This window comes from Rattus norvegicus, chromosome 2 (assembly GCF_021556685.1).
Source record: "Rattus norvegicus strain SHRSP/BbbUtx chromosome 2, alternate assembly SHRSP_T2T, whole genome shotgun sequence".
NCBI lineage: Eukaryota > Metazoa > Chordata > Mammalia > Rodentia > Muridae > Rattus > Rattus norvegicus.
This window is the reverse complement of record NC_141535.1, coordinates 190,646,401-190,671,743: the sequence shown is the minus strand read 5'-3', so window position 1 is coordinate 190,671,743 and position 25,343 is coordinate 190,646,401. Positions and strand designations below refer to the sequence as shown.

Below are 25,343 nucleotides of genomic sequence, written 5' to 3'. Positions count from 1 at the left end.
TTCCAAAGATGGCAGCCGCCACCTCTCTTTCAGCTTGAGGCTCTTTGCGATGTCTTCCAGAGATAATGTTTGCCAGAGGTGAGGATGCAACTTCTGAGGCTGGTTATAAAAATGCCATAACTCCTGCAAAGGCCTCCACGGGACTCACTGTCTGCGTCATCTAATGCTGTTTGCACCAGAGGAGCTGTGTGGGTCCACCATCTTCATTAGTGGACCGTCAGGTTCCTCTCCATAAACTGGAGTAACACTGATCTCTATCTCCTGAGGACTGAACAGCTAATCCATGCAAGCCTGTAGTATCATGTCTAGCGTATAGTGGCTACGTGCATTTAGTAATTGTTATCAGTACTTGGCATGTGGGAGGCGACCAGTTCATATCTGTTACTGTTCAGTCAAAATTCACAGTGTATTGGAAAAGAGTATGGTGATCCAATGTGTAGGCAGTGGCCTAGGAGACTGTTCATGTCCAGTTAAGTCGGTGTCTCTGGTCTCAAGTGCCACAGGTGCCCGTTGCCTTATACAAACCACCAGAGGACCTCGTCCATCCTGAACCCATTCTAATCTCCTCTGCATTTCCCTCCCAATTCTATTTTGCCTGAGTATTTGCTTCACGGTTCTCTCCTTTTGGAAGGTTCCCCTCCACCCCTGATGGTCTACTTTCTACTGATACTCATGGTCCTTCCGCCCATGCACTGCTTTGGAAGCCTCTCCTAACCTCAGGAGTAGATGAAGTATCTGTTAGTTATTTTTCTCATGCTATAATCTGAGAAGAAACTTAAGGGAGGAAGGGCTTATTTTGGCTCACAGGATATAGGCCATTTTGGGGGGCACGGGCTGGTGGGCATGATAGCAGGAGCATGGAGTAGCTGGCCACCCTGCTTCTACATTCTGGGAGCAAGGAGCAAGCTGGAAGTGGGGCCATACTACCAAGACCAGCGCCCCAGCAACTCGTTTCTTCTAGCCAGACTCCACTTCTTAGAAGTTCTGTAGCCTTTCCCAAACAGCCTTCAGCTGGGGACCACAGATTCAAGTGCAGAGTCTCAGGGAGACACTGCCCATCCAAACCTCAGTGGTGCCTCAGTCTCTCCTACAGTAGCAGTAGTTCATCATAGAGAAGCCATGGCTCACGTCTTCACCGTCCCTGTTATCTCGGCACATCTGAAAGACAGGGTTTCCAGACTGTCTCTAGCACTGCTCCCCTAGTACTTAGCAATGCATGGTAACTAGTGGTCACTCAACAAGCGTTTGAGTAAATGACTGCAAGTGAACATTTTACTATGTTTAAAGAAAACGATTCCAGTATCGTCACCATGGTAGTTCTGTGTTTAAATATTTTTGTTCTTGTTTTCGAGAAATCCCCAAACTGATTTCCACAATGGCTACATCAATTTGCACCCTTGCCGATCTCACCAGTAGTGAATAACCTCCTCCCTCACTTCAGCATTTGTGGATGATGGCCATTCTGACCATCAAAGCAGTTTTAATTTGCACTTTCCTAATGGCTTGGGGATTTTGAACACGGTTATAGTTATTGGCCATTTGTATGTCTTTGTATGGAAATAATCTATTCGTCTCATTTGTCCATTTGTCAACTGGCAGTTTTATTCCTGGGTAGTTAATTTCCGGTGTTCTTTGTAAATTCTGGATATTAGCCCCTTGTCTGAAGTATAGCTGGTGTGGATTTTCTCCCATCCTGCCGGTTGTCTGTTAACTCTGCCGACGGCTTCCTTTGCTCAACAGAACGTTTTTGTTTCCACGTCGTCCTATCTGTTGATGTTGGGGTTAGTTATTATGTTGTTGATCTTCTATTTAACAAGCACATGGCTACCCTGATATCTTGAAGGGTGTCTCCTGTGTTTTCTTCTAAGGGCTTCCGTGTTTTGGGATTTTAATTGAAATATAAGAATCTGATTTCATTCTTCTGCAGGTGGAAATCCAATTTTGTTAGCAACATTTGTTGGATAGGCTATCTTTTTTCCCAAAGTAGTTTTTGCCTCCTCTGTCAAAAATTAAGTTAACATAGCTGTGCCATTTTATGTACAGGCTCTCTATTCTATGCCATTGTATATGCCAAATCTCCATGCTATGACCAGCTTGTCTTTGCCACTATAGCTTTATGATGTAATTTGAGCTCAGGTACTGCAATACCTCCAGCAATGCTTTTACTCCTTGGGATTGCTTTCACTATCTGTGATCGTTTGTGGATACGTATGAATTCTTATACTGTGTTTTCGAAACCCCAGAGATATGACATGGGAATTTCGATAAGCATGGCATTAATTCTGTAAATTAATTTTGGTAGTATAGACATTTTCACAATATTAATTGTGCCTATCCAGGAGCATAGAATATTTTCCCATCACCTTGTATCTTCTGGGATTTTCTTTTTCAATATCTTTCCTTTTTTTTTTTTTTTTTTTTTTGCAGTCCAGGTCCTTCATTTCCTTTGTATACATTAGGCCATGAGTCCGTATGGAGTGGGGTCCAGCAGCTCAGGCTCCTTTCCGTTAGTCCTCACAAAGAGGGCTTCTCTGGGTGGCGCAGGCTGGCGCTTCAGCTGAACCCAGGTGCCCTTCTCTTTGGCTTCCTTTTTCTTCTGATCGTTCTCCTTCACCCGCTTCAGGAAGCTGTCTCTGTTCTTGATATGCTCAATCCGCACATTGATCCTCTTGGCCAGAATCTTGCCTTTAACTTGCTTGTTTACAATGATGCCCACGGCATGCTGGGTGACATTGTAGACTCTTCCAGTTTTGCCATGATAACACTTATGGGGCATTCCTTTTTGAACAGTGCCCATTCCCTTGATGTCTACAATATCACCCTTCTTGTAGATTCGCATGTATGTGGCCAAAGGAACGACTCCATGTTTCCTAAAAGGTCTAGAGAACATATACCGAGTACCCCTCCTCTTTCCTTTTGTGTTCATCATTTTGGCGAGTTACTGGAAGATGGCTGCCCCGGCGGAATATCTTTACTTTTTGTTGTTGAGGGCTTCCTTTAGTTAGATAAGTTACTATTTATTTAATTTAGGGGAGTTATTCTGAATGGAATATTTTTTATTAATTTCTCTCTCAAAGAGTAGAGTGTTACTACAAAAAAGATACTGAGTTGTTGTTGCTATAATTATTACTATTGGTTTTTGTATTTTGCCTAATTTATCGCCATCACTTTTCAGGTAGTAGGTAACATGTTGTTAAAAGACTTGCATCAAAACAGAAGCAAACACAGTCTTGGCACGGAGTAGCATGAGCTTTGCTGTTTTGGAGATGTCTAGAGTGCTTTAGCAGAGGAAGGGGGGTAGAGGAGAATGCTGCTCTCTTGGTTTCTCACTGTCCTATCTGGTAAGGGAGGACAGGGTTGGGAGAAGGCCATGTTGCCTGAGTGGTCCCCAAGTTCATATCTGGGGCCTTTACTTGCCCTCTGGACAGTTGCTGTCTGACACCTAAAGGTTTGAAGCGGAAATGAACCTTGATGGCTGGCTCTGAATATTGACTGAAACCCTGGGGGGATGGACCCCAAAGCTGTCCCTGGCTCAGATGGGAAAGGAACACCTCTCTGCTCCAATGATCTGACCCCAGGTGTCTGCACTGAGTGGCTTTCTAAGAACCCAGACAGCTCTATCAAGCCTGTTTTCTGGTTTGGGGCTAAGGCTCTCTGTGTGAAACAAGGAACTGTTTGTAGTATTTTTTTTTTCCTGAAATGTGTTTAGCACAGCATTCGGTGACATTTCTTTCCAAGGAAAGCATGTGGCACTTCATCTGTGAGAATACCCGGAGTCTCCATCGTGAAGGATCCACCAGAGCAAAGCAAACACACTTGCTGACACCCCGCAGAAGCTCTGCGGATCTGTGTGGCCAGAACCTACTGGAGTGCTGCAGGTCGGGACCTGTGCATTCCAGTCCGATGCTTGTTCAATTATCAAAATCCCAAGACGCTGACACAGAGGCAATGACCATGAACAGCGGGTTTCCTCCCAGACAGGGAAAGTCCTTTTCTAGACAAGCCAGCACATGCCGGTCAGGGAACGCTTAGGTTAAGTTTTGTCTGCCTCTGCCCATGGGTACTATGGAGGCAGTGTGTCCGCCTACAACTCCATCTATCCGTTCTAAACCCTCCTGCCTCTCTTTTCTAACTGGGTGTACGCCGCTGACAATCTCACCCAATACAGTCTCTTGCAGACAATTAGACGCAAAGTCGAGTTTCAGTACAACAAGGAGAGATGTCGCATGTTCCAAAGGACCAGGGCTGCTGTTTTACTGCACAGGGTCACACTTCACCCTGGCTATCCCGACACATTTTGGGTGTTTCCTATTGTCGTTCAGCTCTCCTGGCACAAGCACTCTACCACTGAGCTAAATCCCCAACCCTGTAAAGTCTCAAATGTTAGATTCCTGGCTGCATCTCGTCTTAGCCTACACTCCCTCCTTCAAGGATCAGAACTTGGGAGCTGACTGACATTTCTGCAGGCTAAAACAGTAGTGTCTGACTTCCTCTGGTAGCTAACAACATGCTTTCATGCATTTCATAAACATTCACCCTAGCAGTCTCCTGAAAGGTGAGCGGCTAACCTCTGAATTGGATTGCAAGTGGGCGTTAGAATCAGGTCATCTGCAAGAGCAATACAGACTCTAAACCTCTGAGCCAGCGCCCCAGTCCCAGCATTGACCTGTTTTACAAGTGAGAGAGACCAGGGTCAGAGAGGTCATTAACTGGCCAGTGGCCCCTCAATGAAGCAAGGGCCCTGTGATTTATTCAATTTGGGCTATAAAAAGAATTATCCCTGTGGTTGGGTTTCCAGTCTCCCTGTCTTTCCTTATTTTTAAGATCCCAAGGAAACAGATGTATATGTGTGAACCAGAGCCATTGGTGGCTATGTGACATCTGCCTCCAGTCCCCAGTCACTGACACCCATTGGTGATGCCTACAGCCAGGGAGTTGAGAAAGGCACCGCTGCTCAGCTGCTCCCCATGGGAGCAGAAGGGAGGGCACCGAGAAGTGCCTTCGAGCCCTTCCTGCTGTTCCAGGGCACATAGACATCTACTAGAGAATGGGAGGTACCACAAGTCTGTGTGTCTGACTCGTCCAACAGTCTCTCCTTCCAGACCCTTCCTCCACCCTTTTGTCAAAAGCCTGCTGGTGGCTGCCTCCCTCTGAATCTCAATCAGAGCTGCAAGAAGAGGCCGTGGAATACCTGGGAACACCAGTGTGAACCAGAAACAGCAGCCGCTTGATTCAGATCTCCTCCCAGTTGTGTGAATAGTTCTTCCCCAGTACTGTACACCACCCTTGACAGGTAACCCATGAGGCACACCCTATTCTCTATCTCTGTGGACTTCATGGTAGTGCATGTGGAAACAGCTAGATGCAGCTGTACTGAAGCTGCACCTTATACTAGGTACACTGGGAACCAGAATTTGTGTGTGTGGGGGGGATGCAGCGCTCAATGAAACTGGGTAATTCCATTCTTCTTCTGCACATTCGAGCCCTTTCATAGTCATATCGTGAAAGGGTCTTGCTTGGGAAACTCTCAAAGCTGCACTGAGAGCAACATTTAAAAAGAGGATTGTATCTTGCCGAGTGTCATCAGTACCTAGACTCTGTTTGGGCCAGTGGGAATAAAGCAATAGGAAACTCTCCTATAGAGAGCTTTTATTAATAGAAAAGTAATTTACTCTTGGAGTCCCAAGATAAATGTTGAACAAACATTTCAAATAAATAAATAAATAAAAGATCAGGCTAGGCATGATGTCACACACCTTTGGTCCCAGCTGGGCATGATGTCACACACCTTTGGTCCCAGCCGGGCATGATGTCACACACCTTTGGTCCCAGCACTCAGGAGGCAGAGGCAGATGCATCTCTGTGAGTTCAAGGTCAGCCTGGTCTACCTAGCAAGTCCTAGCCAGCCAGGGCTGCATAGGTAAGAATGCCTTTTAAAACAAACAAACAAACGAACAAACAAACCCTTTCCTGACTGTTTGATCTAGCCCCGGACAAGGGGGCAAACCAGAGCACCTGCCCCCAGACTCACCCAGCCCATCAGTTGCTATTGGATGACAAAAGGACCGAAGATGGACGCTTAGCTAGGGTTTGTTAATGTTTGGAATCACAGGAACCACTGAATCTCCTCCAGAAAGAAGACGTCAGCTGGAATCCAGGAACCTCCTGCATGAGGGACTTTCCACAATAGTGTCGCTGTGGTAAAAAGATCTGATTGAAGAAGCAGCCGCTGCCCCATCGCCCACCCAGGCGGCTGAAATCGTCTCCTTATGCCAGTCAGCTTCCCTCATGTCTTACGTAAGCCCAGCTCAGCCACCTTTCTGGTGGAAACCCAGGAGCAACAAGCCAGAGTGAAGGAGCAGAGGATGTTTGAAGGTGCTGCCTCAGGCCTCCTCTTGGGGTGGCCAGATTCCATCAAACATGAGAGAGCAAACACTGGCACCCACACACCCACCAGTCACCCAGTGAGTGGAACTCAGGCCCTCACAGGTTGGCATGTGGATGCTGATTTGTTGGGTGCTCAATTAAATAGGGCTCGGGTGAAGCTGAGAGTCTGCATTGCAAGTAAGTGTCCATGCGAACAGACTGGGTCTTCAAGCTTCGTGTGTGCCCTGTCATTCATCAGAAGGAGGAACACAGTGTCTACAGTGATAGGACTAGAAAGAGGAGGGACTAAGGGAAGGAGAGATGGAGGGAGGGAGGGAGGGAGGGAGGGAGGGAGGGAGGGAGGAAGGGAGGGAGGGAGGGGGCAGGCATGATGAACCACACCTATGATCCCAGTACTGAGAAGACAGAGGTATGAAGATTACAAATTTGAGGCCAGCCTGAGCTACAGAGTGAGAATCTGTCACTTGAGAAAAGCAAAAACCCAAACGACAACAAAAACAGGGCCAGGAGATGTAGCTCAGTGGTGGCAGTGTAAATACAAGCTGCTGGTTTGCGTGTTTGATTCCCAGCACTGAAAGAAAAAGGTCTGAAAATCAGTTTCCATTCGGGCCTTTATGGCCTCTCTTGACAAGGAAGAAGATGAGGGTAGTTGGATGTTGTGATTTGAATGTGGAATGTCCCCCACTAACTCATATGTTTGAACACTTGGTCCCTGGCTGGTGGCACTGTTTTGGGAGCATGAGGGGCCTTGGGCATGTGGAGCCCAGATGGGTAGATGGTAGTGCGCTTGGTGGTTTGTAGCCTGGCTCTGTTTCTTGATCTTGCTCTGCTCTGGAGCTGTATGAGCCAGCAGCCTCACATTCCTACAGCAGAGAGCCTCTGCCTCACCATGTCTTTTCTCTCATGGTGGATGTTCTTTCCAAATATGGGCCATGGCTAACCCTTCCTCCATTACCAAGTGTGCTGGCACACTCCTATAAACTCAGCACTACAGAGGTAGAAGCAGCAGGATCTAAGTTCAGAGTCATCTTTGACTACAGCTAGAGCCACATAAGACCCTGCCTCAAAACCAAAATAAACACTAGAAGTGAGGAAGATTCTGAGTCCCAAACCCCCCTTCGAGGGCATGATCTCAGTGACCTGTATACCCCTCATGAAGCTCTGCCTCCTGAAGGCTCTCCTGCCTCCCCAAACTGCCACTCCATTAGTCAAGACTTTGGGTCCACATTAGGGTCTTTGGGGACATTGAAGATCCACACTGTAGCAAGGAGCAGCTCCCTGGGAACACAAGTGTCCTTCGCTTACCTTTGTATTCTCTGCCTAGTTCAGCGTTGGCATTGGAGGTCTCCGCAGCAGCTTACTGACAAAATGAACCAACCAATTATGACATTCCATTATTTCTTCTTCTTCCTCCTCTTCCTCTTCCTCTTCTTCTTCTTCTTCTCCTCCTCCTCCTCCCCCTCTTCCCCTCTCTTCTCCTCCTCTTCTCTGCAGTAGAACAAACACAGCATAGATTTTCCATCTAAAACACTTCAAATGGATAATTCAGTGGTGGTAAGCACGTTTAGCCATCACTGTATTTGTCTCCAGGATTTTTTTCATTGTTCCCAACTGGCATTATTCCCACCAAACAATAACATCCTGTTCCCTACTGCTCCTGCCCCTGGTGATCAGTATTCCATTTCTGTCTCCGTGAATCTGACTCTTCTGATACATCAAACAAGCCGGATTATACACTACCTGCCCTTTCATCACTGGCACAGTTCAATTAGCTTGTCTTCAAGGTTCATCCACAGTACCATGGCGGAGGTATATGCTGATAACTGCAGTACTTGGGAGGGTCACATGGACCCTTCGCACTCAGTGCCAGCTTGGGTTACACAGTGGGTTCCAGGTCAGCTGGGCCCACACAACCAGACCGTCTTAAGATACTTCATTCTCTTTCAGGCTGGATACTCCTCCACTGTAGGCACGTGGTACTCCTTGCTTGCCATTTATCTGTTGAGACATACTTCAGTCACTTGCACCTTTGACCTACTGTGAGAGGGGCTGAGTCCTGCCTCCATACCCTTTCACTATAGTCCTGGGAGAGGGATCTAGACTCTAGTTTTGAGGAACTTCCGGTGGTGCTTTGAGACAGGTTCTCCCTACGTAGTCCACTGTGAGCAATCCTCCTGTCTCTCCCTCTGGAGTTCTAGGATTATAAGCATGGTCCCTCCTACCTGCCTCTCAATTTTGTGACCAGGTTTCACTTTGTAGCCCAAGCTGGCCTGGAACTCTCTCTGCAGTCCAGACAGACCTGGAAACTCACAATTCTTCTGGCTAGAATGACAGACAGATGTGAGCCACCATTCCAGGCTCTCAATTTGAAATTTTAAAAATATCAGCATCTGCAGAGTCTGTGAATTGGGGATTTCGGTAGGTTCTTCTTGCTGGGGGAGAACCGGTCAAAGGTGCAGGTTTGTCAGGCGGTCCTCCCCCGTCTTGTGAACTTTCCTGGAGATGCAAAGGAGACACTGGTGAAGGGGAGGGAGAGGAGGAGGGGAACTGAGGAGAGGAGGGAGTGGGTGGAGCTGTGGGTCGCAAGGTTTAAGCCAGCAAGGTTTAAGGACAGGCTAAGCCTCCTACTGTCCGATAGGGCGGGCGAGCGGGCGGGCGGGCGGGGTTTCTTAGCATAACTGTTGATTCTGCAGTGCGGCCAGTTACTGAGCTCCCCGTCCCGGGGCAAGTACAGGATGCATTTCTTTCACCTAACACCTGAAGAACAGAGCCAGCCCGGATCTTTGTGCCAAAGACTTCTGGGATAGATTCTATAAGTGGCCGCATTGGGCGGTAACATTTTCCAGGGGCCAACGCATAGTACTAACCGGCAGCCAAGATCCAGGCACACAGCTGCCCAGAAGCTTGGGGAGGGCGTGGCTGAGACTCCTGCTGGCCGGAAGGGCTGATCCACAGCTGGAGACCGTTAAAATGTGGCAAGGACTCTCTTCTTTGTTCGCCGGATAAGTTCAAAGTGCTACCAGCCTGAGGGGCAGGGAGTGTGATTCCAGGAACGAATGGGAGAGACTGAGGGATATCCTGACAAAATCCAAAATTTGATACACAGATGTCATTCTTTAAAACGCTGTTTATCGAAATAACAGATGGGTTTTTTTTTTAAAGCATTCATAATACCAACTTCTGCCCCCAGAAAGTAACTGTTTTCATTTTGTGTTCTCAGCCATAGGGCGCTCTCTCTCTCTCTCTCTCTCTCTCTCTCTCTCTCTCTCTCTCTCTCTCTCTCTCTCTCTCTCTTTCTCTCTGAGACAAGGTTTATGTATCCTGGGACTACCTCAAACTATATAGGTGAGGACCTTGAGCCCAGGTCCCTCCTGCTTCTGCCTGCCCAGTGCTAGGTCTTCTACAAGCTGCTTTCTATCTTCCCCCTTATGTCTGAAGATGGTTTAATTTAAATTTTCACTCTCTTTGGCTTTCTGGGATTGAAGGATAGAAGGTAAGACCCTTGCTTGGTGATGCGTTTCCAGTTTCTCTGCTGCTTCTGCCCAATTTCTGTGGGAAAAGCAGCAGGCAGGAAGGAAATATGTCTCTTGAACTTTATGCCTGGTGATCATTACAAAAGTCATGAGGGGTTAGGGAGAAAACTAGGTGTGCCTGGCTCAAAGCCAGGAGGATTTGAGTTCAGACCCCTGACACGGACGGGTATGAGGCTGTGGGGGGAGTTGGCCAAGGTGAGAGTTCTGTAACCCTGACACTGTGGGAGCAGAGACAGGTGGATCCCTGAAGTGTGCTGGCCAAATCTGATGACCTTGAGTTCCAGCCCTGGATCCCATGTGTTGAAAGGAGCAAAGCAACTCCCAGAAGCTGTCCTCTGACCTTTACTATGGCATGCAGGCATCCACACACATTAAATAAATGTAATTTAAAATTTTTAATAAGGTAAAGAACAATAGAGCGCCTCAATGTCAACTTCTGAACTGCACACACACACACACACACACACACACACACACACAGAGAGAGAGAGAGAGAGAGAGAGAGAGAGAGAGAGAGAGAGAGAGAGAGAATCCTCAGCAGCTCAGGGTCAACCATTCTGCACTGTCTTTCTTTTCCTGGCTCTGGGTTTTTTGAGTGAACGCTTAGGATAGAAAATAAAGAGAACCAAACTGGAGGCGGTCCTGACATTCAGATGGGCTGACCCCAGAAGTGAGCAGTAGGTGTATCCAGCAAAGCCTGCACCAATCAGAAGCAAGGACCAAAAAATCTTCAAGGATGAGCTAAGCCTTTAACTGGCCATAAAACCCAGGCCCCAGGCAGTTCACCACACTGGTCTCAGACATTCCTGGACACACAGGAGCCACTTACCCTAGCAGGAGGGGACCCTTCCAGGATCTCCGGCTGCCAGCTCAGCTCTGGCTTCCTTTTCCAGCCCTGTAGTTGGCCTGGCTGAGCATGATTGAGGCTTTGCAGAGGCAACACCCATTCTCTGTCCTTCCCATCACTGGCTGTGGATGTGGTGGCCCTGGGCAACTGAACTTGGGACCACTTGTGCCACCTCTCCCCCTGTCCCTGAGTGAAAGTGGTCTCTGGACATCAGTGACAGCGGCGTTTAGAGCTGGACTGTTTGGTTGTTAGATTCGTTTGCTCTGTGTCCTTTCTCTTTCCCTAATGTGTGACCGATCAACTGTGGGTTTGAAAAAAACAACCGTCTGCCACTGTGATGTGTAAGTCACGTTCAGGGAGGGTTTTTCCCTCCCGCTGCTGATAGCAGCTCTCAGAACCCTCACTTGCACTGAGTGGCTGAGCCCTTGCAAGAAGAATTATAGTGTTTGTACACTGCTATAACATAGTCCATTTTTCACACATCTCTCCAAGTCTTAAAACGGTGACTTTGGCGGCATTCCGAGAGAGACCAGGAAAGATTTAGGGGCCATGGGCTCTTTCTAGCACCTCTGAGCTAGCATCTTTTAGGGCTTGTGCAGGGCAGAGTGAGCACACAGGGGCTGGGCTATCCCCCAGTGGCCTTCACCTCCTGACCTAGAGCCTTTCTTCAATTAAGTAGCATCCATATTTCCTGGCTACTTTATTTTATCCTTCATGCATCTAGATCACTTGTTGGGGGTGGTGGGTAGGGACTGTTAACCCAGAAAAACACAGCTCTACCTCAAAGGAAATAGGAGACAGTTTAGTCTTAGGGAAAACATGGGAGAGCAAGGCCCAGGAATGCGGATTCCTATTGCCAGATTGATATATTCCAATGCAGACATTTTGCATGAAGTTTTTATACCTACCGAACAAAAGTCATAAATGGAGGTACTTTTCAAATGCATTAGTGACCACTCAAGGAGGTGGGCAGTGGCAAAGGTTTTCCATAGGTTTCGGGTGTTATTTGATCACACTCTAGGTCTGGGGTAGGTAGAAGATAGAGAGCTGCTAAGAATATGGTCTAAAGGTTCTCCCAATAGACAAAGGATGTTAAATCTGATCCAAGGTGGCCGGTGAGGCAACTAAGGACACTGAAAATGATCTGGCTCTGGCTATGTAACATGCTAGCCCTCCACAATCACGACTTTAGTACATCATTCCTGTAGAGCCTTCGCCATGGCTTTAGCTTCTTTTCTTCTCTTTCTTTTCCAAGTTTACAGGACCTAATCCTAGCTCCTAGTTGCCTGGTTCTATTTTCTGTTTCAGATATTCTTTCTGAATAGGCTAAAAAGTTTGTGAACCTCTTTCTTTCTTTCTTTTTTCTTTCCATTTTTATTAACTTGAGTATTTCTTATTTATATTTCAATTGTTATTCCCTTTCCCAGATTCCAGGCCAACATCCCCCTAACCCCTCCCCCTCCCTTCTATATGCCTGTTCCCCTCCCCATCCTCCCCCCATTACCGCCCTCCCCCCAACAATCCCGTTCACTGGGGGGTTCAGTCTTGGCAGGACCAAGGACTTCCCTTTCCACTGGTGCTCTTACTGGGCTATTCATTGCTACCTATACAATTGGAGCCCTGGGTCAGTCCATGTATAGTCCTTGGGTAGTGGCTTAGTCCCTGGTTGGTTGGCATTGTTGTTCATAAGGGGTCTCAAGCCTCTTCAAGCTCTTTCAGTCCTTTCTCTGATTCCTTCAACGGGGGTCCCGTTCTCAGTTCCGTGGTTTGCTGCTGGCATTCAACTATGTATTTGCCATATTCTGGCTGTGTCTCTCAGGAGAGATCTACATCTGATTCCTGTCAGCCTGCACTTTTTTGCTTCATCCATCTTATCTAGTTTGGTGGCTGTATATGTATGGGCCACATGTGGGGGGCAGGCTCTGAATGGGTATTCCTTCAGCCTCTATTCTAAACTTTGCCTCCCTATTCCCTCCCTAGGGTATTCTTGTTCCCCTTTTAAAGAAGGAGTGAAGCATCTGCATTTTGGTCATTCTTCTTGAGTTTCATGTGTTCTGTGCATTTAAGGTAATTCAAGCATTTGGGCTAATAGCCACTTATCAATGAGTGCATACTATGTGTGTTTTTCTGTGATTGGGTTACCTCACTCAGGATGATATTTTCCAGTTCCATCCATTTGCCTATGAATTTCATAAAGTCATTGTTTTTGATAGCTGAGTAATATTCCATTGTGTAGATGTACCACATTGTCTGTATCCATTCCTCTGTTGAAGGGCATCTGGGTTCTTTCCAGCTTCTGGCTATTATAAATAAGGCTGCGATGAACATAGTGGAGCATGTGTCTTTGTTATATGTTGGAACATCTTTTGGGTATATGCCCAAGAGAGATATAGCTGGGTCCTCAGGTAGTTCAATGTCCAATTTTCTGAGGAACCTCCAGACTGATTTCCAGAATGGTTGTACCAGTCTGCAATCCCACCCAATGGAGGAGCCAGCATCTGCTGTCACTGGAGTTTTTGATCTTAGCCATTCTGACTGGTGTGAGGTGGAATCTCAGGGTTGTTTTGATTTGCATTTCCCTGATGACTAAGGATGTTGAACATTTCTTTAGGTGCTTCTCAGCCATTTGACATCCCTCAGCTGTTAATTCTTTGTTTAGCTCTGAACCCCATTTTTAATAGGGTTATTTGTCTCCCTGCAGTCTAACTTCGTGAGTTCTTTGTATATTTTGGATATAAGCCCTCTATCAGTTGTAGGATTGGTAAAGATCTTTTCCCAATCTGTTGGTTGCTGTTTTGTCCTAACGACAGTGTCCTTTGCCTTACAGAAGCTTTGCAGTTTTATGAGATCCCATTTGTCGATTCTTGATCTTAGAGCATAAGCCATTGGTGTTTTGTTCAGGAAATTTTCTCCAGTGCCCATGTGTTCAAGATTCTTCCCTACTTTTTCTTCTATTAGTTTGAATGTATCTGGTTTGATGTGGAGGTCCTTGATCCACTTGTACTTAAGCTTTGTACAAGGTGATAAGCATGGATTGATCTGCATTCTTCTACATGTTGACCTCCAGTTGAACCAGCACCATTTGCTGAAAATGCTATCTTTTTTCCATTGGATGGTTTTGGCTCCTTTGTCAAAAATCAAGTGACCATAGGTGTGTGGGTTCATTTCTGGGTCTTCAATTCTATTCCACTGGTCTATCTGTCTGTCTCTGTACCAATACCATGCAGTTTTTATCACTATTGCTCTGTAATACTGCTTGAGTTCAGGGATAGTGATTCCCCCTGAAGTCCTTTTATTGTTGAGGATAGTTTTAGCTATCCTGGGTTTTTTGTTATTTCAGATGAATTTGCAAATTGTTCTGTCTAACTCTCTGAAGAATTGGATTGGTATTTTGATGGGAATTGCATTGAATCTGTAGATTGCTTTTGGTAAAATGGCCATTAATCCTGCCAATCCATGAGCATGGGAGATTTTTCATCTTCTGAGATCTTCTTCAATTTCTTTCTTCAGAGGCTTGAAGTTCTTATCATACAGATCTTTCACTTGCTTGATTAAAGTCACACCGAGGTATTTTATATCATTTGGGACTATTATGAAGGGTGTTGTTTCACTAATTTCTTTCTCAGATTGTTTCTCTTTTGTGTAGAGGAAAGCTTCTGATCTATTTAAGTTAATTTTATACCCAGCCACTTTGCTGAAGGTGTTTATCAGATTTAGTAGTTCTCTGGTGGAACTTTTGGGATCACTTAAATATAAATATTGTATCATCTGCAAATAGTGATGTTTTGACTTCTTCCTTTCCAATCTGTATCCCTTTGATTTCCTTTTGTTGTCTGATTGCTCTGGCTAGGACTTCGAGAACTATATTGAATAAGTAGGGAGAGGGTGGGCAGCCTTGTCTAGTCCCTGATTTTAATGGGATTGCTTCAAGTTTCTCTCCATTTAGTTTAATGGTGAACCTCTTTCTTCAGAAATGGGCAGGCAGGGTTAAGTTAGGAGGAGTGACTCAGGCTAGACCTTTCTCAGTGTAGCTGAGAAATAATTGCACAGAGTTATGAGTGGGATAAGACTCATTTGTAATGTTGCTTTTCCTTGATCAATTTTTCTTTAACGTGAAAAGAACTATGGTTCTGAGATCTAGAAAAAGTTACAGCCCATCAGTGGTGGGAGCCTGGCTGAGCCTCAGATTAAACTTCGCAAGCTTGAAAATGTGCCTTGAATTAGAGCTCCACACACTGGGTTTAAGACAGCTGCCTACACACCACGCTTGCTGTGCATTGGGTAAGAAAAGGTGTGTGGCACTCAGTATACTGTCTAAGCCATGTTCTGTGATAACGTTCAGAATTATTTGCTAACGATTATTGAGTAAGACTATTGCTACTGTGTTAATACACTAATTTATACTAGGTGGAGTATGTTTGATTGCACATAAAACCCAGTTCAATTAGCTGAAAACTTAAAACAATTTTTTTCTTATGCAGCCATGATCTTCCATGGTGGGACAGCTCCTGAGTTGGTGAGCTCAGTGTATGTTTGATGTCTATCTTAGTCAGGGGTTTGTTCTGGGGACAGATGCCATGACCACAGCAACTCTTCAATAAAGGAAAATATCTCACTGGATCTGACTTATGGTTCAGAGGTTTAGTTCATTATTATCATGGTGTCATGCAGGCAGACATCGTGCTGGAGAAGGAGTGGAGAGTCCTACATCTGGATCAGCAGACAGCAGGAAGAGAGAATGACACTTGGCCTGACTTGACAATCTGAAGCCTCAAAACCCACCTCCAGTGATGCACTTCCTCCAACAAGACCACACCACTTAATAATGCTACTCCCTATGGGGCCTATAGGGGCCATTTTCATTCGAACCCCCACAATGTCTTTAAGAATACAGGTAATATTCGGCATGATCATATGTGTCTTTGGCCATCCTGATCCTTGGAGGCTAGGGCAAGAGGCTTGTGGTGAGCTCAAGGTTAGTCTGGACTGCGTAGCAATATCCTATGTCAAAAACAAACACACAAATCCCAGCAATTCCCACCTTTGCTTCCTGCCAGTCTCACACTCACTCTGGGTACTGACCAGCTCCTGCCATGTCTAGACCTTGGCTCACAAGCGGGATCACAACCAGGCACAGTGATTCTCAAGGAAGGAAAGACTGTGTGTGTCAACACCTCTTTAAGAACACCTCTTCCGTCTTTGAGCATGAAGAGTTGCCAGGGTCACACATGCCCTCTTGGCAAAGAGACTGGGAAATCAGACAAAGCAGGCAACTCCTGGGCAGGGGCTCACAGAGTCACCCCAACTGAAGGGCAACATACAACATTCCAGCCCCTGGATCTCTTCATAAAGAAAATACCTATAGAGAGGTGCAAAGTCCCCAGGGGAGCACGGTAGCTGAGTTCTGAGAGGATTTATTCACAGTTCTGTCATTTTCAGACTTCTAGGGTTGGAGGGGGAGGGTAAGTAAGTCCTTTCCCGCTCTCTTTGCAATGTGTTTTTGACTGTCCCAGTGTGGAGAAGGGAGCTGGAGAAATGTTTCCCAGAAAGAAAAATCCAAGGACTATGCATAAAGGGAAGGCTGGAATGTTTGGCTGAATATGAAATTGTGCCAACCCCGGCTGAAACCACATAGACTAGGAAATAACAATGTCTCATGGAGAACAGTGCTCAGCACCATCTCTCTGTTCACAAACGAAAGAGAACCATTTGTCTTTCCTGCAGGTGAAAAAGAAAGCTGAGCCTTCTCGAAGGGCCCAGTAGGGCCACACCTTCAAAGAAAGCTTCGGTTAGCTCTACAGTGAAGGCTATCATTCTCAACAACACTCAACACACAATCCTAAAGAGGATCTGGAGCTGACCTGCAGGCAACTCGGCCATCCATCCAACAGCCCTTACCCTCCAGAGGCAGACAGCAGAGTTCAGATCATCTGCAGTAACAGCTGTAATGCTTAGCGACCAAGAGCTGTCACATACGCCAAGTAGCAGGGAAATACGACCCATACCAGAGGAGTAGGCACTAGAAACAGACTTTGTTTGGAAAATTCCTTCCCTAGGGAGATTTAAACACTGTTTACCCCCTCCTCATAAATTCCCAATGACAAACCAATATAACACTCCACTAAAGTTCACTTTGGGAAATCAATGGGTTTATTGGGTTAACTTACAGGGTGTGGGTGAGGGGTCACCTGCAGAAGTAGAAGCATGGGTGATCCCTAAATAATATACTGGAAGCCATCACCCAGTGTGTGTGATGGCCTCCCCGGCACATGCCTGCATGCTTCTTGCAAACACACACACACACACACAGACACACACACACACACACACACTTGTGCACACATGTTCCCTCGTCTGTGTACTCTTAGCACCTCCTGAGACTCTGAAGCCACCTGAAGTTAGGACAGAATCGCATACACATGCCTGGGATGAAAGGCTGGAGTCTTGGGAAGGGTTCGGTGAAGTTCCCCAAGTCAAACAAGATATTCTATGAGAAAATGTCAGCAGCCAATAGGATAGTTCGTGATGGACTCTGGAAAGCAGCCCAAGTGACTTGACCAAGATGTTGAAAGTTCTCAGAGGATCCTGTTCTATAGCAGACTTAAAGTGAGAATTTTCCAAAGAGCAAGGAGACAGGATGGAGACAAGAATGACATAGCTTCTTGTCCTAAGTCCCCAAAGCTAGAAAATAGTAGAACGATGTCCTCAGAAAGCTGAGAGGAAAGAAGCCATATACATCTATGTATACATGCATGTATATACACAACCTTGCAAACTATCATTTCATGTTCAGGGGAAATAGATTAAAAATGAAGACAAAGACATCGTCAGGCAAACAAGAGCTAAAGGAAATTCTTCATCCAGAAGGAGAGTGAGCAGATGGAATTTGGGGATTACACAAAGAAACAGAGCTCTGGAAAGGAAAACATTTTAATGATTACAAAAGCCTTCTTTTGTGTTAAAGTTTCCGATTTTTTTTTTTTTGGACTAGTCAAAACAAAAATAACATTCACACAGTCTGAGATCTATGTAGAAAATTAACATGAGAACAGCACAGGAAGGGAGGAGACAAGGCAGAGGTGTGCAACCTCTGCTCCTCCTGACCTGAGGTGGAGGCCGACTGTTAGAGGCTGCAGCTCGGAAACACAGGTTAGAGTAGAGGGGATAGGTAAAAGCCCATGACAACTCAGTGAACTATGAAACAGAGCAAATTTACACCCAACGAGGGGCAGAAGAAGAGCAGACAGGGTAAACAAAAAGAGAAAAGTAAACATCCTCTCCAAGGACATTAAAGGTGAATGTTTCAAGTACTCCAGTAACAATAACTACAGAGTATCTACTATACTTGCATTTTTACTTCTATTTGTGTTTGTGCCCAGCCCAATACTCAGTCCTGGGTGTGTGTATTGCATGTGTGTGTATGTGTATGTGTGTGCATGCATTATATGTGTGTGTGCACATGTGTGTTTAGTGTATATGTGTGTGCCCTTGACATGTAGATATGAACGCTATGCATGTGAAAATCAAAGAACAACTCCCAGGACTCAGCCCTCTCGCTCCATCATGTGGATCCTAGGGATTGAACTCAGGTTGTCAGGCTTAGCAGCAAGCTCCTTTACCGGCTGAGCCATCTTGGCAGCCTTCAACTTTCCCTTTAAATGTAAAGTCACAGGTAAGCAAAGGTAAAGAAAACAGGATATCTACACAAGCATGAGTCTAGAAAACACCTGCAAAACGTATCTGATAAGTTTTTCCCAGTACTAAGGATTGAATGCGTGCTAGGTACACACTCTATCACTGGACTACACTCCAACTCCCTGACAAATGGTTTATATTCAAAATATATAATAAACTCATAATTTATTAATAATAGACCAATTAAAAGTGGGAAATATTTTAACAGACATTTCCCTAAGGAAAATATCTAGATGGCAAAAGCACACAAAAAGTTGCTACATATAATTAGTCACAGAGGGGATGCAAATCAAAGCCACAGTAAGATACCACCCTCTACTGCAGAGTCCTTTAAACCTACCTGACAAGACCAAGTGTTGACAGGGCAGAAGAGCGAAAATGTTCATGTATTCCCCTGGAAATGCTAAAGTATTTGAAGCTGCAAGTTTGGGGAGGTGTCTATAAATTTAAATATAAGTCTACTATATGATCCTATAATTCCATGCCCAAGGAATTTTCCTCAGAGAGAGAGAGAGAGAGAGAGAGAGAGAGAGAGAGAGAGAGAGAGAATGTGTTCCCATACAAACTTACTCACAAGGATTCCTGATATCCAGGTTCCTAATAGGCTAAAAGTAGAAGGAAGCTAAATCTGCATTGATCAGTGATTGGTTGAACCATTGATCATGGCTGCAGGCTGGAAGGGTTCCCAGCAGTAATGTGGAGCAGCCTGCTGTATTCAGAACAACGTTTGTGAACCTCCAGGAGGGGTATGGGAAGATCACTAGGTTCTAGGTCAGTGAGAGCTATGTAGTAAGTTTGAGGTAGACTAGGAGACCATGTGAGACCCTGACTTAAAAAAATAAGTATATCTACATAAGTCAGTTTATATGAAATGCTAGAAAAGGCAAAAAGCCAGGTGACAGCAAGCAAGCTATCAGGGACCGGTGTAGAGAGAGGACCCTGACTTGTTTTTTTTTTGTTTTTTTGTTTTTTTTTTTTGTTTTTTGTTTTTCCTTTTGGAGCTGAGGACCAAACCCAGGGCCTTGCACTTTCCAGGCAAGCACTCTACCACTGAGCTAAATCCCCAACCCCAGGACCCTGACTTGTTAGCAGGTGCAGGAAACCTCAGGGAAGGATGGGGACTCTTCCTTACAGTGATGGTAAGATGACATTTGTCAAAACTCATCAAAGTATTCATTTAATCAGATAGATTTTGTTTTGTATCATATGTAACAATGAAAAAGAATGAAACAATGAAAAACCCCCCTTGCTAAAACAAAACAAAACAAAACAAAACTCCAAGGGACATAGGAAAGCCAAAGGCTGTACAACAGAAAGCAAGGATCTTTCTAAGAATTCTTCCTAGGAGACATCTCAAATCTCAGTGCCAGCATTCTCTCCAATGCCCATGCTTAAGCCGATCACTGGTAAAGAATGAGGATTAAAATCTACATTTAGAGTGCTCAGGTATATAAAAGTTCGGGATCATACCCTGGGCCGGGAATGGAGCCAACGTCCCTTGAATAGAGACAAATGAACCTGTTCCGAAAACCCGGGGAGCTGTGTTACTCAGGGTGTCTGTAGCTTTGTAAGAAAACCCGGGGAGCTGTGTTACTCAGGGTGTCTGTAGCTTTGTAAGAAAACCCGGGAGCTGTGTTACTCAGGGTGTCTGTAGCTTTGTAAGAAAACCCGGGGAGCTGTGTTACTCAGGGTGTCTGTAGCTTTGTAAGAAGTGAGCCTGGGCTTTAGTTGCTTACCACGGTCAAAACTTTCGAGTCCCCAAGTGACAGTCCCAGCATTCTTGACCAGGGCCAGCTTTCTTCTCTGTGGACTCTTGGGGCCTCTGACGAGTTGTCATCTTGGGCCTCAGGTTCCACCTAGTAGACAAGGGGAAAAGGTGTGAGGAAGCCAAAGAACTGTTTCTTAGTTTGACTATCTTAATATGTACAACTTCTGCTCAATTCCGAGTCAAGAAGAACCATATCCAGCCACTACTGGGGGTGGGAACTATGTTCCTGGCAGGAAAGCTGGCCCCAGTGGGAACTATCCATACTTAATGTCCCAAGTACTTGCAAAGCAAAAGCTCCTATTATATACGTTACCTCAGTCGTCACCCGAGGCCCAGAGCAGTTAAGTAAGGTATCCAAGGTTGGAGAGGTTACCCAACTAGCTGAGGTGGTGGATGAGCCCCAAGGCCATGAGATGCAACATTTTGTTCTCTTAGCTTCTTTTGTGTGGCTTCAGGGATGGGGTAGAGCTTTACCATTTGTCTTTGTCATTTGGCATCATGGTTCCATTCAGATCAATGTCAAAAGACATTGGGGGATGGGCCACACAGACGAAGCCCGGTATCTGCCTCCCCCTGAATGCTTTTGCAGCAGGCATCATAGACTGAACCAGCCACTCTTTTCTACAGTACTGTTGACCCTTGTCTGTGCAGATAAAACAAACTTAGTATGAGTGTGTCTGTTCAAATAAATCCTACCCCTCTCATTTGGCAGGAACAAATAGTTCCCAGGACACAATCACTGTGTATTTCCCTAGACTTGTAATGATGGTGTACAGGGAGAAGTGGTAGGCTTTTGATCTTGGTGCGTGTGCATGTGTGTTTCCGTATGTGTGTACGAATATGCATATAGATGCCAAAAATGGACACTGTGTTTTCCACAGTTCTTCTTCTAGAATAACATATATTATTTTATTTTTAATTATGTGTATGTGTGTGTGTGTTTCTGCGTGAGTACGTGCATGTGTGAGTGCTGGTACCCACAGAGTCCAGAAGAGGGTGCCAGAGTCCTTAGAGTTGGAGTCACAGGCAGTTAGTTGTGAGCTGCCCGACGTGGGTTCTGGGAACCAAGCATGGGGCCTCTGCAATGAAGCAGGGCGTGCACTCGAAACTACTAAGTCATCCCTCCAGCCCCCACCGTACTGTTTGAAACAGGGCCTTCCCTGAACCTGGAGCTCAGGAATTTGGCCAGGCCAGCCAGCCATTTAGCTTCCTAGGTCCACCTGTCTCTGCCACCCCTGCAGTAGCCCTCTAACCCTCTGGTTTTCACAGTATCTGTTGAAAGTTCCTGGCATTATGTGTCTTATACACATGTTAAAGACAGCAGTGCAAGGGTATGCAGAGGTAGGAATGAGCCAGGAAGCTGAGGAGGTGGGAGACTCTAGAGGGCTCTTATAATTTATTAAGACAGTAGAACATTCTAGAACCTATATTTTACTGCAAACAAATTTACTGCTGTCTCTATGCTGCCATTGTTGGCTAAACAGGTTGGAGGAAGAGAATTCTCAGAGAGTTTGTACTCACTCGAAATCCATGCTAGCTTACCTTGGCATGCTTGCTGTCTTGGTCACTGTTTTATTGCTGTAAAGGCATACCATGACCTAGGCAACTCTTATAAAAGAAAGCATTTAATTGAGGCTTCTTACAATTTCAGAAATTTGGCTTACTGTCGTCACAGTGGGGAGCACAGCAGCACACATGCATACATGGTACCAAGAGATGTAGCTGAGAACTTTACAAACAGGCACCATGTGTTTACAGGATCTGAAGGCAGAGAGAGAGAGAGAGAGAGAGAGAGAGAGAGAGAGAGAGAGAGAGAGAGAGAGTGTCAGTCAGTCACTGGGACAGACTTGGGCTTTTGAAACCTAAAGGTCCACCCGCAGTGACACACTTCCTCCAACAAGGCCATATCTGCTCCAAGACCACACCTACTCCAACAAGACCACACCTCCTAATCCTTCTCAAGTAATGCTACTCCCTGGTGACTGAACATTCAAATATGGGAGCCTATGGGGTCCATTCTCATTCAGACCACCATATTTATGGAAGGCGAATCTCTTGCCAGAGGAGAAAACCTCTCTCATATTGCTCACCTCCTTAATCAGAGCTCAGGAACTTTCCAAGTTCATTTATTTCAAGCAGTTTCCTCTTGGAAATCTAGCATAGAGTGGGTCAAACATCTGAAGTGTTAATAATTTGTACTGCAGCTCCAGCTGACTGACTCCCTGGTCTGTCTTTGGCTTACTTTGTGGACTTGTTTAGATATCCCGCAATTACTGTGCCCAGGTTTACTGAGCTGCACATGCCTCATCTTTAAAATGCGGGGCTTGGGCAATATTAGTGATTTCAGGTGATTTTTTTCCCCCCAAATGAGCATGCATGTAACACTCTGGTCTATAAAAAATGATAAAAACAGAACTCATAGCTGGACCGGAAGCAGTTGTTGCCCTATCGTGTGTTGGGCACGGTGCCAGAGGCCTAGGACACAGCCTCTTCTACCACCTTAGTGGACGAGGTCAGGCAACTTCTGGGTGCTCAGGAGGATGCTGATGAGAGGGAGGGAGGGAGGGAGAAAGGGAGGGAGGAAGGGAGGGAGAGAGAGTGCATAGGGAGGGGGAGGAGAGCGGGGAGGGAGAGAGAGAGAGAGAGAGAGCTCAAGCAGAGCCAGCACATGGGGAGGGGAGGGGAGGGAGAGAGAGCACAGCCCATGGGGAGGGGGAGGGGAAGGGAGGGGGAGAGAGAGAGAGAGAGAGAGAGAGAGAGAGAGAGAGAGAGAGAGAATTAGTGCCACTGTGAGCCAACCTCAGGTGCAAAGAGCGGGGATGAGGGAGTCAAAGTCTGCCAAGAACACCTCTAGGGGCCCCTTTACATGGTGGGAGCCATAGCAGCACAAACTTCCATAGCACACCTCACTGGCTCTCCAGTTCCCTGCCCTGCTTTCTGTTACCTCATTGCTGATTTCTGAGATCATTTCCTCAGGAAAGACTCAAGCACATCAGTGTCTGGAGCCATGTGAAGAGGGCGAGAGGCACTGCCAAGGCAGAGGACAAACAGAGTCAGCATGGTGTAGAAGGGAGTTCTGGGCAGCTTCACATTGGCCAGACCGACCCGATTCTCCGCAGTTAGTAGTGTGGGATTGGACTAACTTGGCACCCATTGGGCTGGGCACTCGAGCCACTCCAGTTCCTCAAACACTGTGTACTTAGAGAAAGCAAACTACTCCTAATATTTACTCATCCCGTGCAGATGGATGACTGGTACGCTCCTAGGTGAGGAGAGGCACAAGTGCTGTTGGCTGCTCCTGGAAACAAGGCTCTATTTGTCTAGAGTTTGGTGGCCTTCCGAGGGTCCCCGTGCTCTGACCCCACAGGTCTCCACTCACTGCAGCCTTCCCCAGGCAAGGCGAGCCCAGCAAGATGATTACCTCATTGCATGCCATCTGCAAATGAGGAGTTGGGATTTAAAATGTCTTTTGAAGGGCAGGAGCTGTGGCCTGGATTTGATAATAAGGAGCAAAGCAAAACAGCCAGGACCTACTCAAGGAACTGGGAGTAAAGCGAGGGGGAGGGGAAATAAGGGCGGGGAGGTGAGGAGGAGCCGGGATGAAGGACCTGTGGGGGTCTTGTCTATGTGGGGGAGTCACAGCTTCCATCCTTAAGTGTTCCGTGGAAAGGAAAACACCAACTGTTACAGTATTTACAGAGTCCGAGAGGTGAACGGAAGTCAGTCTCTAGCAAAAGAGCATCTGAGAAGCTGAGACAAGAATACAATTTCGGCATCGTTGTAGGCAGAGAGGCTGCTGCCAGGCATGACAGAGAGCATCTGTAAACCGGTCCTGTGCACAGCACAATGACAAAGTGCTCAGGGCTCTTGCATAGGACATCCCTCAATAAGGGCTGATGGCATCATGACAAAGAGCAATCAGTAAAAGCAGCTTTATGGGGGCGCCGATGTGATGCATCCTAGTGGTAAGCTAGCTGACAGTCTATTTCCTTCATAACTCAGGGGACGATCTTAGGATTCTGGAATGTACAGACTTCATTTTCTTCAAGTAGTCCTCCATAAATATTGTTTTTCTCCGTTGAATTTTAAAAAAACAAATATTGTGAGACAGTATGTTTGAAATCACCTTCTGCATGTTGGCTGTTCTCGGGGGTGGGGTTAAGCATAAGATCATTTGTTCTGCAGATTAATCATCCCAGCCAGGGCAGACTTGACATCACCTGGTGAGGGGCAGCTGCCTATGATTCAGAAGTAGACCTCAAGTGTTCCAGAAAGTCACTGTGCATCCTGCCTCAGACTTCACGAGCTCTGTGTAATAAGGTGTGGACCTAGCCACGTTGGAATGAGAAGTTATTCTAGAAGTCCCCATGAAATCATTGGCTGCAAACCAACCACTCCAAGACAGACGATGTAGCCCTGCAAGTGATGGGCTAGCTGAGCTAAAGGGAATAATAACGAGATACAAAGAAGCCAAGAATGTGGAGATGTGGAGATGGCTCAGTGGACAAAGGTGCTTGACCTCAAAACTGACAACCAGAGTACCAGCCGGTGGATCCCTTCTACAAGTGTCTTCTGGCTTTCATACGAACTGCACTGCAGTACACATACTAATGATAAATTAGATTTTTAAACAGAGGACTAGAGAGATGGCTCAGTGCTGCATAGGACCTGGGTTTGATTCTCAGCTCACATTAGACAGTTCACAACTGTCTGTAACTCCAGCTCGAGATTTGACACCTCCGGGCTCCATGGGCATGTACTCTCACACGGTCATACACCTGCGACTCCATACACGACTGCCACATACATCTATCCTGCGACTCCATACACAACTGCTACATACATGTCCCCTGCAACTCCATGCACATAATGTTTTAAAAATTAATTTTTTTCTTTTCGGAGATGTGTACTGAAAAACGTGTTTTGTGTTTTATGACAGCAGTTGATGGTTTCTCGTTGGCAGTCCGCAGGTAGGTGGCCAGGAAAACAGTAGCATCTGCAGTTGAGCTCCTCTGGTCTAAAGTTGCAGGACACGCACAGCCCATCCCCTCCTTGGTTTTGTTAACTGAAAGAAGGAACAGTTAGAACGAAGGCTGAACTTCGAAAGAGTAAG

General features: G+C 46.1%; 1 protein-coding gene, 1 long non-coding RNA gene and 1 pseudogene across 4 annotated transcripts; 1 reads left to right on the top strand and 2 right to left on the bottom strand.

The window, feature by feature from the left end:
• Positions 1–2,429: 2,429 nt before the first annotated feature.
• On the bottom strand, positions 2,430–2,966 carry LOC134485939 (large ribosomal subunit protein eL21-like; annotated as a pseudogene). Its single transcript, XR_015672364.1, has one exon. The product of XR_015672364.1 is annotated as a large ribosomal subunit protein eL21-like (transcript).
• Positions 2,967–7,936: 4,970 nt separating this feature from the next.
• On the bottom strand, positions 7,937–23,385 carry LOC147996458 (uncharacterized). Of its 2 annotated transcripts, XR_015672365.1 has the most exons (5): positions 23,175–23,345; positions 21,773–21,991; positions 20,199–20,318; positions 9,255–9,465; positions 8,132–8,883 (listed from the first exon to the last, which is right to left on the bottom strand). XR_015672365.1 is itself a non-coding variant. In XM_087637640.1 (4 exons), the coding sequence occupies exons 1-4, from the start codon at positions 23,196–23,198 to the stop codon at positions 8,852–8,854; spliced, it is 387 nt and encodes a 128-aa protein (XP_087493766.1). In that variant the 5' UTR covers positions 23,199–23,385; the 3' UTR covers positions 7,937–8,851. The 2 variants fall into 2 exon arrangements, 1 of the variants encoding a protein (XP_087493766.1); XM_087637640.1 differs by lacking the exon at positions 21,773–21,991 and having other exon boundaries at positions 7,937–8,883; positions 23,175–23,385.
• LOC147996459 (uncharacterized) lies at positions 14,891–15,677 on the top strand. Its single transcript, XR_015672366.1, has 2 exons — positions 14,891–15,058; positions 15,439–15,677. It is a non-coding gene; the product is annotated as an uncharacterized LOC147996459 (long non-coding RNA).
• Positions 23,386–25,343: the final 1,958 nt, after the last annotated feature.

Excerpts from the sequence above, each read along its gene's own strand:
- LOC147996458 (XM_087637640.1), bottom strand. The coding sequence starts at position 23,198 with ATGATCTCAGAAATCAGCAATGAG. Across the intron at positions 20,319-23,174 it reads TCTCAGAAATCAGCAATGAG|GTGGAACCTGAGGCCCAAGA; the intron begins GTAACAGAAAGC and ends CTTGTCTACTAG. Across the intron at positions 8,884-9,254 it reads TGCCTGGATCTTGGCTGCCG|GAAAGTTCACAAGACGGGGG; the intron begins GTTAGTACTATG and ends TTGCATCTCCAG.